The sequence below is a fragment of the Fringilla coelebs genome, assembly GCF_963513975.1.
Source record: "Fringilla coelebs genome assembly, chromosome: 2".
NCBI lineage: Eukaryota > Metazoa > Chordata > Aves > Passeriformes > Fringillidae > Fringilla > Fringilla coelebs.
This window is the reverse complement of record NC_140029.1, coordinates 33,255,871-33,270,849: the sequence shown is the minus strand read 5'-3', so window position 1 is coordinate 33,270,849 and position 14,979 is coordinate 33,255,871. Positions and strand designations below refer to the sequence as shown.

The 14,979-nt window shown below is 37.9% G+C and overlaps 1 protein-coding gene across 1 annotated transcript in view; it reads left to right on the top strand.

Annotated features, from left to right (window-relative positions):
* The window catches only part of OCA2 (OCA2 melanosomal transmembrane protein), a gene marked incomplete at its 5' end in the record, with an annotated part of 159,046 nt that overhangs the window by 98,351 nt on the left and 45,716 nt on the right, over positions 1 to 14,979 (top strand). The window contains 3 exon segments of the mRNA XM_084225463.1: positions 542 to 601; positions 1,158 to 1,262; positions 11,302 to 11,395. Of these exon segments, the coding sequence (XP_084081589.1) occupies positions 542 to 601; positions 1,158 to 1,262; positions 11,302 to 11,395 (259 nt within the window).

Sequence of the window (14,979 nt, the reverse complement as noted above, 5' to 3'; positions counted from 1 at the left end):
TTTAGCAGATGGATACTGGTTTTGGTAGTTTTTGTTGTAGGTTTTTGGGCGTCTTTTTGAATGAGTCAGAGATAGCCATGAAATAGAAATATAATTTGTTTTCCTGTTTCTTCCTCTGAGACTGAGCATGTGACACCTGATTTCCTCCAACCTCTGAAACACATTATATACTTCTATCTATATTGTGGGTTTGAGGAAGTTGGTTTAAAATCAGTTGTGTTCAGGTTTTCAGAAGACATGTATCCAGTGAATAATGTAATCTTTAAATTTCAGCCATTCTCTGATCCTGTGCCCCATGTTCTTGAGTAATACTACAAGTCATTTCAGTACAACTTTTACTTGCTTCTGCAAATACAGCCACCAATTTCTGCTGTATCTTTTCTTGCCTAAAATTAATTCTGTAAAAGCTATATGAGTTGAATAAAAATATCTTGTAAATGGGAGTAAGTTTTTGCCTTGTCTTACATCCAGTGGAAAAAAGTAAGTACATCATGCACTTCATTAGTTGATATCAATGTTCTTTTTTTTTTTTTTATCCCAGGCTTTGGCTCATCTGCACTTAATAGACTATATAGGAGAGCAGACAGCTTTGTTAATAAAGGTATGTTTAAAATATTTATAATTTTTAACAGGCAAGAAAAACAGTTTTGCTCCAGTAGAACAATAAAGAATAATTTTATTTTGAATTTGATGTTAATGACTACATTCCTGCATCAGCAGTATCAAGAAAGCATGTTATACTTTGGCATGAGTCATATTTAATATGTACATATCTGTCCACAGCCAGAATAAACATAGCCATAATAGCAACAGAGAAGCTTTTCCTGTAGTCTAAAATCCCAAAAATGCAAAGGTGAAAAAAGTATAAATAGCTAAAGGTCAAAATTCACAGTTGCACAGTGTATTTTTGTGTGAAATCTGAGTATTAGAAATATCAATCTTTGTACTTCTATTTGTCCTTGTTTTCTTGGAAGAAAGACTGTAATTGTGTTACTAAATGTTGGGCTATTTTATCTAAGATGCCTTTCCTATCTCAGAGCCTGAAGGAATAATAACTGTCGATAAATTAAAACTGTAAAGAACGTGCAATTATGCCACGGGGGACACACAGAGCAACACTGATCTCAAAGTTATAATTTTCTCTCTCTCAATTCCAGGTGGTTCCTGAGGATCAGCGCTTGGCAGTGGCCATTATTTTAGTGCTCTGGGTGTCTGCTCTGGCCTCCTCTGTGATTGACAACATCCCCTTCACAGCTACAATGGTAAGCCTGTGCAGCACTGCACATCCTCCTCCAGATGCTGGCGAGGGACCTGAGCTTACTGATTACAATTTGCTGTTTGGTTTCTTGGGGTTTTTTGGCCTCTGCTGTGCTGTAGCTTACTTTATCCTGTGAGATTGAATCAGTATTAGAAACTAACTCATACTGTTAAGGTGTCTAGCTGGCCATTGACCCCAGCAGCTGCAGGTAGCTGTGGGACCAGAGGCACTGTTTTGGCTGCATTTTTGCATTTTCTCATCTTATATCCAAATACGTACTTGAAAAATGGAATTTTCTTTTTGATGGAAACTGTTGCAATCTCTCCACTGCTATCAATGTTTTCCCTCTATGTGCTTAGTTATGCTAATGCTTTTTTAACACCCGAACCTTTTATTGCTACCTTGCTTTTGTAATTAGTTTGAAAAACACCAAATTATGTTAAGCATAACAAATGCTTGTCAGCAGCTGAGCTTTAATATCAGAAAAGTATCAAGTTATAACAAATTATGGCATGCTCAGGTAGGTTTATTCAATCAAGTTCTTTGTTTAAAGTGTGATAATTCATTCATTACACCGTACTAATATTTCATTGTTACAGCTCTTTCTCAGCATATCTTTTCTTCACATTTTTTCATCCATTATTGGATGGTCATGTCCACTCTTAACCTGTGCCAAGGTTTAAAACACTCCTTGTAGGGCATATGACAAACTGGGCAGATTTGTAACCACTCTGTAAATATATATTAGTATGGTATTTTGCTTTGATTAACGTGCTGTTTCCTGTGAAATGATATTGATTTAACCACCACAGACTGGAAGCAATAGGCGTGAAAGGAGAGATTGTTTTGGGATGAGTCACCTCCCAGCAAGTGCTTGAGGACTATTAAGCAATAATGCAGAAATCTTCACTTAGAAGATTTTTGCCTCATACCCAGCTAGTCTATAAAAATTGGCTTGGAGTAGTACCAAACAGCACCATGAAATGATTATGTTTTGGAAAATGGGACTGAAGTGCAAGAATATTTTGGGATGCCTGAGGACCATTTGTTTTGTAACTTTGAGGGTGACAAATACAGATTGACAGGAAGGGAACCATTTTCAACATTTTAAGCTATATGAAATTTGTATTTTTCTAATTTTGTTCTGGGATGAACATAAGAGACTGCTACAATATTTTAATTTTAATTAATAGACAGAGAGAAGAGACAAGAAGAAAAATGCATGCATATTCTCACCTGTCTAAAAGCAGTCATTAGCTGAGGTGTTAGGATGTTAATGTGCTACTTGGCAAACTAGAGTTGAGATTCACCTACTTCTGTGAATAGGCTTGTGCTTTAGCTTTTGTCATTCTGCATCAGAAAATACTTACAGAATGTTCCTAAGTAACTAAGTCCCAAGGTCTTTGAACTTCTATTTAAAATTCTTTTTGTTTCTTTGGTACTATGTTCGTACTCTTAAAACAAGCAGTATTTAGTTTTGGAAGGCTATTTTTCAGTGTATGCACCAAAGTTATGAACTTCTGATGAGGAGTACAAAATATATTGAACCCAACTCTTTTGTAGAATGACTTTTCACTAATCAGGAATTTCTATATATGAGTTTGGTTTGGCATTCCCTAGTGACATAAGAGTATGGGGCACCTGCTATGACATAGCCATGAATGATCCTGTCCTTTCCTGGGAAAAGGTTCCAGCTCCACAAATGAGCCTGCACTCATCATAATGAAAGACAGATGTAGTGAATCCCTTCAGGTGTCCATAAGTCTCCTTCAGTAGTGAACCAATGTTGTGACAATGGATCAATCTCTCTTGCATTTTTCATTAGTTATAGCTTTGATGGACCGGGTACTGGCTTGGGATGTTAAAGGAATCCAGTCTCATGGGATAATGGCTTGTTTGACTTGTATGTGAATTCCTTAAATATCATAGAGATGATGAAAGGCCTGGTGGCAGCTCACAGTCAAGGATGCTAATAGAGTAATTTCTGCCTTAGAAACACAAGCATACCATGATTTTTGTCCCATGTTTCAGGAAGGAGACAATCTTGCCAGTTCTTTTGATTGTGAGCCCACAGATCACTGTAGAAAAAACTACTGTGATTGCAAGGGGGTCTGGAAAGCCACACTGTGTTGTTCCTTCAGGGGTGGGAAGCTTCAAGATAGGTATCAGTTCATACATGACATGTCCCTAATACTTTGAGCTGTTGGATAAGATCTCCCACTCATCCCCTAAAACAATGTGCTGTGCTTGTTGTCCTGACTTCGAACTGGGAGAAGTGATGGGCTGAACAACTAGTGTAGTAATTAAGAAATGGATTGAGGGGGGGAGAGTCTTCTATGTGAGGTGACTGCCCCTCTGGGCTGGAGGCACTGTAGATGTGAACTCTTTCAATTTTCTGATGTGCGTAGTGTTTTGACCCAGGAACAACCTGAGAAATGGAAGAAATACACAATTCCTTTAGAGCCTGAGTCTTCACTTAGGTGTATAGCTGAAGGGAATCAAAACAGAAAAACCTGCAAATAGCTCTGTAACTGTGATGTTGTGTTTCCTTTAAAAAAATCAAGTTGATGTGTGGTTGTCCAAAATTTCTTTTCAGTCTCTGTTTTTGCATTAGTGAGATAATCAGATTCATAATGACTTGTTCTGTGTATAGAAAAAAAAGAAAAGGAAAAAATATTAATGCCTAATTAATGGATCTTGAGACCAAAAGTTTCACTTTATCTGTGTTTGGTTAAATCTGTGTTTGGTTAAAATTTGACTGCTTCATGTAAAGCTTCAGATTTGACAACATTAAAATTTATAGGCAACTTAACAGTCAGTTAACTTACCTTAAGAAAATGTGAAAAATGGAAACTGTAGATTGATATTTTGAAAAGGGAATTAGAATATATCCGAGCCAGCATTACACAGAATTCTAGGAAATAAACTATTTTATGACTTCAAGTAATGAAAACCAGTAAGGAAAATGATTTCCTAGAAGAAATTCTAAGCATTTTCAAGAGATTCTATGTACCTAGGTAGGCAAATTAGAATTCTTCCTTATCCTAAAACACAACACATTATCTGCAGTCTTAAGAACAAAAAATAAATATTTTTGGTTGTTTTAAGATGGGTATAATTTAGAGTGAAAAAATAGTAATGTGTTTAAACAGAGTGAACATATTGATGATTTTCAGGAGCCTTCAGCAACATGGAGAAAATTTCTCTCTTACTAAAATATTCTGAAATTACAAAAATCAGATCAGTGTGTTATTTGAAGTGCCTTGCCCTGAAAATACCTTTTTAGTGCAACACTTTTGTTGGTCAAATTCTTCTCTGTTCTAGACAAGGGCAAATCTGGTGTAACCCACAATGAAAAATGTCAGTACCATATGGAATTCATGTATGGAAGTTGCTAAATGGAAAACTCTGTGAAGAGGGCAGAACACAGCATGTATTTTGTATTTTTGCTACAGAGGATGCTGTACAAAGATAATTGCCTACAAGAAACAATTGAATGAGTTTCTGAGTTCTGAGTGCACTTAACTCATCATAGGTTGAGTACATTTATTGTTTCTGTCTTGCCAAAATTCTGTGGTTTTTAAAATTAAAATAGAGCATCGGAACTGCATGAAGACAAAATAGTTTTTGAAATGTCTTCTAATTGCTTATTTCAAATCATTTTGGGGGGGGGGGGGAGGCGGGGGGGGGTGGGTGGGGTGAGAATTGCCCATGAACTGTAATCCCGGGACTTTCCTCTTCACTCTAAATTGAAAAGTGGAAATCCAGCTCTTTAAGTAAATATATGTCTGTGCGAGTGAATGTTTATTGCATTTCTTTGCATAAGTATGCCTGGCAACTGTGATAGCTATCTGCAAGTGATAGGACAATCAATCATTTCTTGTCACCAAGTAAAATAAATACTGTATAAAAGTATTGTAGAATTATAGAATAGACTATTTCACTTGGAAGAGACCCACAGCAATCATCCAATACAACTGCCTGAGCAAATCAGGACCGACCAAAAATTAAAGCCTGTTAATAAGAGTATTGTCCAAATGACTCTTAAACCCTGACAGGCTTAGGGCACTGAGCACTTCTCTAGGATTCCTTCTCTAGGAATCTTTTTCCAGTGTTTGACCACCCTCTCAGTATAGAAATGCTTCCCAATGTCCAGTCTGAATGTGCTATGATGTAGCTCTGAGCCATTGCCCCATATTTTGTCACTGGATCCCAGAGGAGCTCAGCACATCCATCTCTACTTCCCCTCCTTAGAAAGTTGTAAAAAGTAATGAAATTCCCCCCTAAGCCCTCTTCTCTCCAAACTGGGGCCACTCAGCTGCTCCTCACAGGACACACCTTCCAGCCCTGTCACCAGCTTTGTTGCCCTCCTCTGGACATGCTCAAGGACTTTCATACAGTTCCTCAAGAGAGTCAACAGCACCTCCCAGTACAGTATCATTAGTAAACTTGTTAATGGTGCATTCAACTCCTGATTTCAGATTGTTAATATTCAGATGAATATTTTAAACAGAACTGGCCCTAGAACTCTGAGGAACATCTCTGGTGCCGTGTCACCAGTCAGCTGTAACCCCACACCCTGCAGCCCTTTGGGCTCTGCCCTTCAGCCAGGTGTTCACCCTGTGCGCTGTGAACCTGCTCATCCCACAGCTGGACAGCCAGTCCACGCTGTGAGGAACAGTGTCAAAAGCCTTCCTAGGATCCAGAAAAACTACATCTACTACCTTCCCTTCATCCATGAGTAGGGTGACTTTATCATAGAAGGATGGCAAATTAGTTAAACAAGACTTTCCCACTGTGAGCCCATGTTGGCCGTGCCTGATGATTGTATTGCTCTTTAAATGCCTTTCAACAGTACCCAGTATAATATTTTCTATATTTTTTCCATGATCTGAGGTCAGACTAACAGGTCTGTGTTTCTCTGGGTTTTTCTTCATGCTCTTTCTCTAAACTGGAATAACATTATCAAGCTGCCAGCCAGCAGGGACCTTCCCAGGTTCCCAAGACTTTAGATGATCAAGAAGGGTTCTGCCATAACCTCTGCTGGCTTCTTCAGTACTCTGGGATGAATCCCATCATGCTCCATGGACTCCTGAACATTCAGCTGATACGATCGGTATCAGCTTTTACAGTTTCAGGGTCCAAGATTTTGAGTTTGAGAATTACTTTAAGGGAAACTCTGTGAACTCTGACTGTATGTAAAAGGATGTGTTGCGAGCAGCAAATCTAATCTATGTTTCCAGCAGAAAATCCAGTATATGTAGTCTTACCTGGTAACTGCTTAAGAAACACCAAGATAATATTTTATCATAAAAAATTCATAAACCAGGAGCTTGGCTATTATATTTCTCACATTTTAATTGTTGAATGGCAAGAGTTTTTGTCATGTTGCATATTCAGCTTTCTTTGTCTGCAGAATAAAGGTATTGATGCTCTATTGATGCCCTATGTAACATTTTATTAAACCTCTGATATTTCTTTTCCTTTATCAACAGGCTAAACTCTCGTTCACATTCTTTGACAGGCAGACTTCCTAATTTTCAAGGCATGGACTTTCCTAGTATTGTCATGTTTGAGTAGCTATGGATTTCTGCCATTAGTTTTTTAAATGACATGATCTTATTACCAGAACGCTCTTTAGTTTAATTTACATGTTTTATCAGCTATATATGCTGAAGCCATCTCTTTGTACTTTTCTTTTATTACCGGAAATAAAAAGACAGCCACAGTAAATCCCTGTTTTAGCTGAGCTTAAATATTATTTCCTCAATATAGAGCAACAAACAATTTCTGTGAATCATCTGTCTGACAAGGTGACTTAGTCTCTGACAGGTCTTAGAAAGTAAATAATTTTTAGCCCACTGTTTATTGTCTCTAACACTATTGGATGCTTTTGTCTTGCAGTGCTGAATGTTTCACATGTATCTCATGTTCTAAATGCCAGCTTTTTTTTTTGGAATTTCCTTGTTCTCTGCCCTTCCAGAATTATCTATGATGTCCTGCTTTTCACTGCTTGGTAAAAGTGCAAGACTAGGCTGTAGCCATCTGCAGAGACAGAGCAATCATCAACAGTTTGGGAAGCTACAATTAGTTTGTTTTCTATTAATGCAAATTCTCTGCAGTTTTCACAGAAGACATTTTTGCCACAGGCAGTTCTTAGTGAAGTGTGTGTAGTGGAGTCCCAAGGTGTATGGCAGCAATGAGTCCCTAAAATAACAGCGTGAATTGCTGTTTCATAGACATGCGCGAATAGACAAATCAGACAATGTCATAGCAGCATGGAATGCTTTCAGTTGGAAGATCTTAAAGATCATCCAGTTCCAACCCTCCTGCCATGGGAAGGGACACCTTCCACTAGAGCAAGTATCTCAAAGCCCTATGTGACTTGGTCTTGCACACTTTGTCCATATTGAAGACAAAAGTGTTAAATGACACCAGTCCCAATATCAGCCCTGAAGAATAACACTTGTCAATGGGGTCCCCTTGGACACTGAGCCATTGACCACAACTCTTTAAGCATGACCATCCAGCCAATTTCTTATCCACCAAATGGTCTGTCAATCAGATCCATGACCCTCCAATTTGGGCCAAAGCTCTCAAATTTGCCAGGCGCCATTTCCACTTAGTGAAGCCATATTGGATGTCATCAATCACTTCCTTGTTTTCCATATGCCTTAGCATACTTTCCAGAAGGATCTACCACATGACCTTGCCAAGTACTGAGGTGAGACTGCTTGGCCGGTAGTTCTCCAGGTCTTTCTTTTTATCTTTTAATAATTAGGGTTATGTTTCCCCTTTTCCAGTCAGTGGGAACTTCACTGGACTGCCATGACTTCCCAAATATGATGCATTTTGGCTTAGTCACTTCCTCAGCTGGTTCCCTCAGGACCTGCAGATATATCTCATTGGGCCCCATGGACATGGGCACCTTCTGTTTCCTTAGAATGGTCTCAAACCTAATCTTTGCCTACAGCAAAGGGGGTTCTTCATTCCCCCAGTCCCTACCTTGGCCTTCTATGACTTAAGCAATGTAGCTGGAACTCTTGCTGGTGAAGAAAAGCTATTGAGTACCTCAGCCATTTCCACATGTCCCAGATAACCAGGTCTCCTATTTCCTTCCTCCACATTTTCTCTAGCCTTTTTGTCATCACTGAGGTACCTATAGCAGCTTTTCTTGTTGCTCTTGATGTCCCTGACCAGATTTAACTCTATCATATCAGAGCTTTAGCTTTCCTAACCTGATTGCTGGCTGCTTGTACAATCTCTATTACTCCCAGGATACCTGTCCTTGCTTCCACTCTCTGTAAGAATCTTTTTTTCTGTGTTTGATTTTGTCCAGGAGTTCCATGTAGGCCTCGTGGCATTTTTGCCTGATTTTTTCTTTGTCAGGATGTGCTTCTGAGCTTGAAGGAGTAGGTCCTTGAATATTAACCAGGTTTTTTGGGCCACTCTTGACCAGCTGAATTCTACTGCACTGCACAGCTATAGGACCTGGTAACTTGCTTAAGTTACTCTTCTGCACGATGAGGGTGTGTGCAATCACTTGTACAAGTGCTGTCTTTGGAAGGCAGAAAGAGCTGGGAGGGTTTCACTCTTTGTGAGTCTGCTGCTCAACCTAGGAGGAGATGCTCACTGATAGAGCAGTACCAGTGCCCCTCCTCTGGTCTCTCTGCATATCTGGTGTACTGGTGAGGTGTGGGGCATTATTTGCTCTGCACTCAGGGGCTGTCTGCCAATGGCTTTAGGACTGATCTCAACAATAGGAAATATTGAGAACTAAATTGTTTTAAAATTAATATAACAATTTTGTATTGCATATCACATTCTAGCTGGGATGGTTTGAAAGGAATTAAGTTTGTGATGAGAAATGACAGCTTTATTTACTGTTTCATGCAAAAAACAGACAAGATGTTGAGCACGCTGAGCCTTCTTTAGGCCTCAAAATAGAAATAGGCATCTTCAGGCAATGTAAAATTCAAGAATAATTGTTTAGAAATTAGTTTATCTAAGCTAATCAATAAGAGGGTTTAAGAGGGATGAGTAGCACCACTGGTGAGAGGAATGGGGAAAGGATTGTAACTCTTCATTAAGCCTATATATTGCTCCGTACCAAAAGAACACATGCAGTCAATAAAGCTGAGCATCACTCAGCCATCAAAGTGAAAGCATTTTTCAGGAAGGAGAAGAGATCATACCCCTTGAGAGTGAACTGTGAAATACATTAAAATGACAAATTGGAGGATTAAAAGTCATAACTCTATTCACTACCAAAACTCCTAGACTCTGAGAAAGCATTAATTTTAAGATAAATCACAGTTATTTTCTCAAATCTCTTCCTGCTTCATATTTTACTGTTCCACATTTTTTATTCTTTCTCTTTCCCTTTCTTTCCCATAAACCTCCAAACATGTTAAAAACAGGAGAATGATATTTTCACCTCTCTACTTCCCAGTAACTTTCTCTCTACAGGTACTGATCACACCATTTTTTCAAACCAGGTGGCCACAAAATTATGTTGAACTCAAACCATTTTTCTGAACTAAGGTGAAGTTGTTAAGCTTTGAAGAACATTACCGGCTGAGAACTGGTGCTAGATCTGGCTAGAAAGCCTGCCTGCTATATTTTTGGGCTCTATACCAATTGCCTAATGAAGGCTATGATGTCTTCCTACTAATCTTATTTCACTCTTCAGGTTTTGGTTTTTTTAAAATTTTATTTTATTTGCTAAAGCAATTAAATGAAATCCATAAAACTGCTTGTTCTGGTTTTGACCGGCATGGAATTAATTGCCTTAGTAATAGCTGCTACAGTGCTGTGCTTTGGATTTACTACAAGAATTATCTTGATAACACACTGATATTCTTGTTGTTGCTAAGTAGTGCTTATCCCCAGTCAAGGACTGCTCACTTTCCCATGCTGTGCCAGGGAGCAGGAGCACAAGAAACTGGAGGGTGGGTGAGGGGGCATAACCAGGAGAGCTGACACAAACTGGCCAGAGGGCTATTCCATGCCACAGAATGACACACTCAGAAGGGAGTTGTCCAGTTGGCCCCAGTTGCTTCTGGGATTGGGCTGGGCAGCAGTCAGCAGGTAGTAACCAATTGTATTATACATAATTCATTTATCTTCCACTGTCCTCCTTTTTCTGTAGCTCATTTTAATTAATATAATAAACAATAACAGTAACAATAACAGTAACAATATTATTTACTATAATGATAATTATTAATTATTGTTATAATATTTTTACGATCATGAAATTGTTTTTATCTCAACCCATAAGGTTTCATGTTTTTTCCTGATTATTCTTTCTCTCTAAGGAGAGGTGTGGGGGAGTATGAGACAGGAACCACAAGGTGCTTAGTTGCTGACTGGCATTAGACCATTTGCAAATATTTCCCAGTCAACTAAATCCACATTCTTTGGTAAATATAATGTTAAAATAAGAAGTAAAATAACTCTGATCTGCTTATGAATTCAGAAGCCTGCCAAATGGAGTTTTCTAAATTTTTCCCTAATAAAGCAGATATTTTTGATTACAAAAAGGATTTGTAATTTTTTGGTTACTAACTCAAGATCTACAGCCACCTTCGCTGTGAAGGTCTGGGCATCTTTTACCATCATCTCCAGAGAGAAGAGGAGATACATCTCTGTCCTTTAGCTTTCACAAAATGAAAGGGAAATTGATTTATAGTCACTGTCAGTTCCCTGTAGACCTAGAAGGGTCCCATGGAAGACATTCAACACCTGAAGACAGCCTCAGTTTTGTTGGCAGTACTTGTGTCAGGCTTGAGCTAACGTCAATAGCTTCTCCTCAGCTATGGGACTAGCACAGTCAGTGGGGAAAAGTGAGCAAAGATCAAGCATATGATGCAAAGAAACTAATTAAGAAAAACAACATCAAGAACAAAAAAATTCCCTCCCCCCCAGTTACTCTTTGGACTTACTGGTGGTTTAAATTGTTTCCTTTAATGAACTTTGCATATGTTGTGCGGATGGTTGGACTATGTCTTCTGATTCTCTCTTCTCTTCTTTAACCACAGATTCCTGTGCTTCTCAATCTGAGTAAAGACCCAGATGTTAACTTGCCTATGAAACCATTAATCTTCTCATTGGCCATGGGTGCATGCCTTGGAGGTAAGAGTTTATGTGATAAAGCTGACATAAGGTAACAATTGTTGCATGTATAAACTGGCACAATAGATTCAATCATTTTCCTGTGCAAGGCATATGGAGGGCCTGATTCATCTCCTTTGACTTCAAAGCACTCCTGGATGAAGATCCCAGTCAGTTGCTGCTGCTACAATAGGATTTTTGCAGTCTGTGTTTGAAGTCTGTATCTGCATAATCTACAGACATAGAAACAGTCCAGATGGTGCTTATATGGTTCTGATCTTTTGTGAGAGAAAAGACAAAGATACATTTGGCTTTCAGAACAGAAAGCCATCATTGCTCATTGAAAAGATGCAGAAAATGTATAATAGCTAAGCTCTGAATGCTTGATTCAAAATCTGCTGAAGTCACTGGAAGGTTTCCTGGCTAGTTTACAGAAATTATTTCAGTATCCATTTACTAACCTATTCATTACTCCTCGTTGTAAGGAGTTGTCTTTGGGAAATGTACCTTTAATAATGAATCTAACAGTCTTACTTCTAGTGCCCATCTTGGTGTTAACTGGGATTTTGTGTATTGTCAGTACATTAGCACAAAGGAAAGACATGTTTTCATGACTGTTTTTAATTTTTTTTTAAATTAAAAAGGTAGCATGTATATACTGCAAGCCCTGGATTTTGTCTCTGTTTTTTCTAAGAACAAAAGAGAATAGCAATCCAGCAGTTTTTAAATTAATACTTACAAGGATTTTTTTTTTACATTTTGGAAATGGCTTGTGAAAATGTTACAATACAATGTTTCCATATAGCAAGTCCATTAAGTGCCATTAAAATGTGTAAGTTTTAAATCAGAAATATGGTTAGCACTACTTTTTTTTACTACTTAGAATTTTAATGCTAATTACATTGTATTGGCTGATCCCTAAATATTTAGATAGTTAAGTTATATAAAGTTAAAATTAATAAGATGTTACACGGTGGATCCACCCCTTTGTCCCCTCCATGCCCCTCTAAACAGTTCCTGTGAAAGCCACAGGGACAACTAAAACCAGTATGTGGGCAATACAAGTTCAGGTTTGTTTATTCAGCTAAGTGATTGCTGGTACAAGTGACCTTAATACCTAACAATGATTGCAGTGATGTAATTTACAGATTGAGTTTTAAGAACATGTAGCAAAGGCAGGACAATTTCACACCAGTTATTAATTTGAGGAATATCTCTCTGTGCCGGTCATTACACATCATTATATTGTGACTTTAATCTGTTCTTCTTTAAAATCAGTGATTAGAATAATCAGCATATCTTCATATAGATATTTGCCATGAAAATATTTTACTTCTTCACCTTTTTATAGGACTCAGATTTCTTAGAGGTCTTTTTCAACCTAAATGATTCACCATGATTCTGTGAATTTGTTGATTGCTGAACTTACTCTCATTTCATTACATTTTCAGATTTAAAAAAAAAAGAATAAGGAATATAAACTTAGTCAGATTACACTGACATATTCTGAGTGGGATGTGCTTTAGCAGCCTTGGAGCCTTCACCAGTCTCAGCTGATTTTCCTAAACTACCAATTATCATCTTAACTCAAATTCCTTTATTTTGATTTGCTGAGAGCAGCCTGGCTTTTGAGAGATTTCTGTCTGTATGCAGTATGAGATAAAAGTAAAAATGTAAACAGTAGCATGAGAATGATTTGAATGATAGAGATTAGAGATCCATACAAGATGCCTAGCTGTTCAGATCTATACAAATATTTGGATAAAAGGTTAGATCATTATTAGCAAAAGTTTAAACTTTCCTGACTGTTCTCCATTAGGATAAAGCTGAGCATATGCTGCGTTATACTGGCAAATGTCTTCTAAGGAGTGTTAGGCTGAAATTTAATGTGCTTCTGACTTTCCATTGACAAAAAGCTAATGGACAGGAGCTTATTGTTGGAGAATAAGAAGTGTGTGAAAGCTCTGCTTTAAAAGATGCAGCCTTAAAAAGTGGGGGAAAAGGGCTTTTCTTTCTTAAAAAAGGAAGTGTTGATGGTCGTTAAAGATTATTTCCAAAAGAGAATTCCCATCATCCCTGAAGTGTGTGAAGGAATCCTCAAGGTAGGCTAATGCAGTTGCAGAAGGAGTAGATGACAATGATATCATTACTGCCTGGTGCTTAGGGCAAAAGATTGGATCTTATCCCTACTTATGCAACCAAGGGAACTTGACAAACAAGATATTTCGTAGAAGAGTCTTATGAAATAATACATTACAATTACATATTGTAGGGTTAGCTGTTTACTACATAATGCAGAACTTCATTTCTGGTAATTTGATAACATTTCTGTAGTTCAGGGTAAACACTGCTAATGTGTCTGTAAAGGGAGCATCAGCACTTGTACCTGTCTTGGAAAACAGCATGCATTTTCTCCTAAAAATTTTCCAGTGGTTTCAATTACTTCATTCCTATTGCCACAAAGTGCACAGGCAGCTACATATTTGGAAGATGATAGGATGAGAAAAGGCAGTAATTTTCCTTCATTGCTTTAGCTGTTGTCCTGGAAATGAAAGAAGGATGGAGTCAGTCTCAAATAAGATGAAAAGACCTTTGATGGTATAACTGTCATGTTGTTGTCATTGTCTCCCAAAAGAGAGCTGCTGCTGTTGCTGCTAAATTTCTGTCTTTTGTAGTCTGGTGCTCAGACAAAAGGAGTAAAGGAATATCACATAGATGCTCCTTGCTCTGTGAAATGTGTCTCTGAAGGTGAGAAGGAATGAAAAATCCTGTCTCTAAATCAAGAAAGCCAAGGGCAGTGATGACCATGATGAGTTCCTGGTGACCGTGTCACAATTTCAATTTTTTTTTATATTGCTCATAGTTAGCCTGTTCTTTTTGGCAGAAATTTTCTTGTTTAGGTCAGATCAATCTTACACAGTTAAGAAATACACATGATCATTTTCCAGGGGATCTGGTTCTGGAAATTTAGATCTATATTTGTCCCAGGTATCTTTAAGAACTTAAGTAGTAAGTTTGGAATCTAGCTGCTCCAGCCTCCATATTTGGTGATGGAGATAGTGGTACAACCAAGATGTTCATTCATCCACTGAAATTGCCAGATGATCTTTGCAGAGCTCATTATTAATTCACATGCAGAACCCTATTATTTCACATCTTCCTGGAAGTTAGTGGTCAGGCTAAGTATCTGGAAAAATTGTGTTGCACATGGAGTTTTTTTAATTGTGATCCACCAGTTATTTTAATTACATGTTAATAATGAAGGGAAAGAAAAGAGGAAATATAAAAGGTACAAAAGGAAGTATACAAGGAAGAAATTTATGGGGTGTTCTGATGAATCAGTATTACTTTAACATGAGAGGGCTCTGACTAAAGCTTCATTCATTAGTGTTTTGTATTCTAGTACTTGATGGAATTATAACACTCTGGAGACTGAGTTTTATGCAGAACTTCCAATAGTGTCTAGGGAATGCTGAAATTCTGGAGAGCAAATGAAGGTTGCTAGCTACTGCAATTTCAGAACAAGAGGAACTTTAATTGCACTTTTTATTTTGGCTCATGACTTTTAAAAGAGCATAAAATGAGGATTCAACTTAAATTGAGTA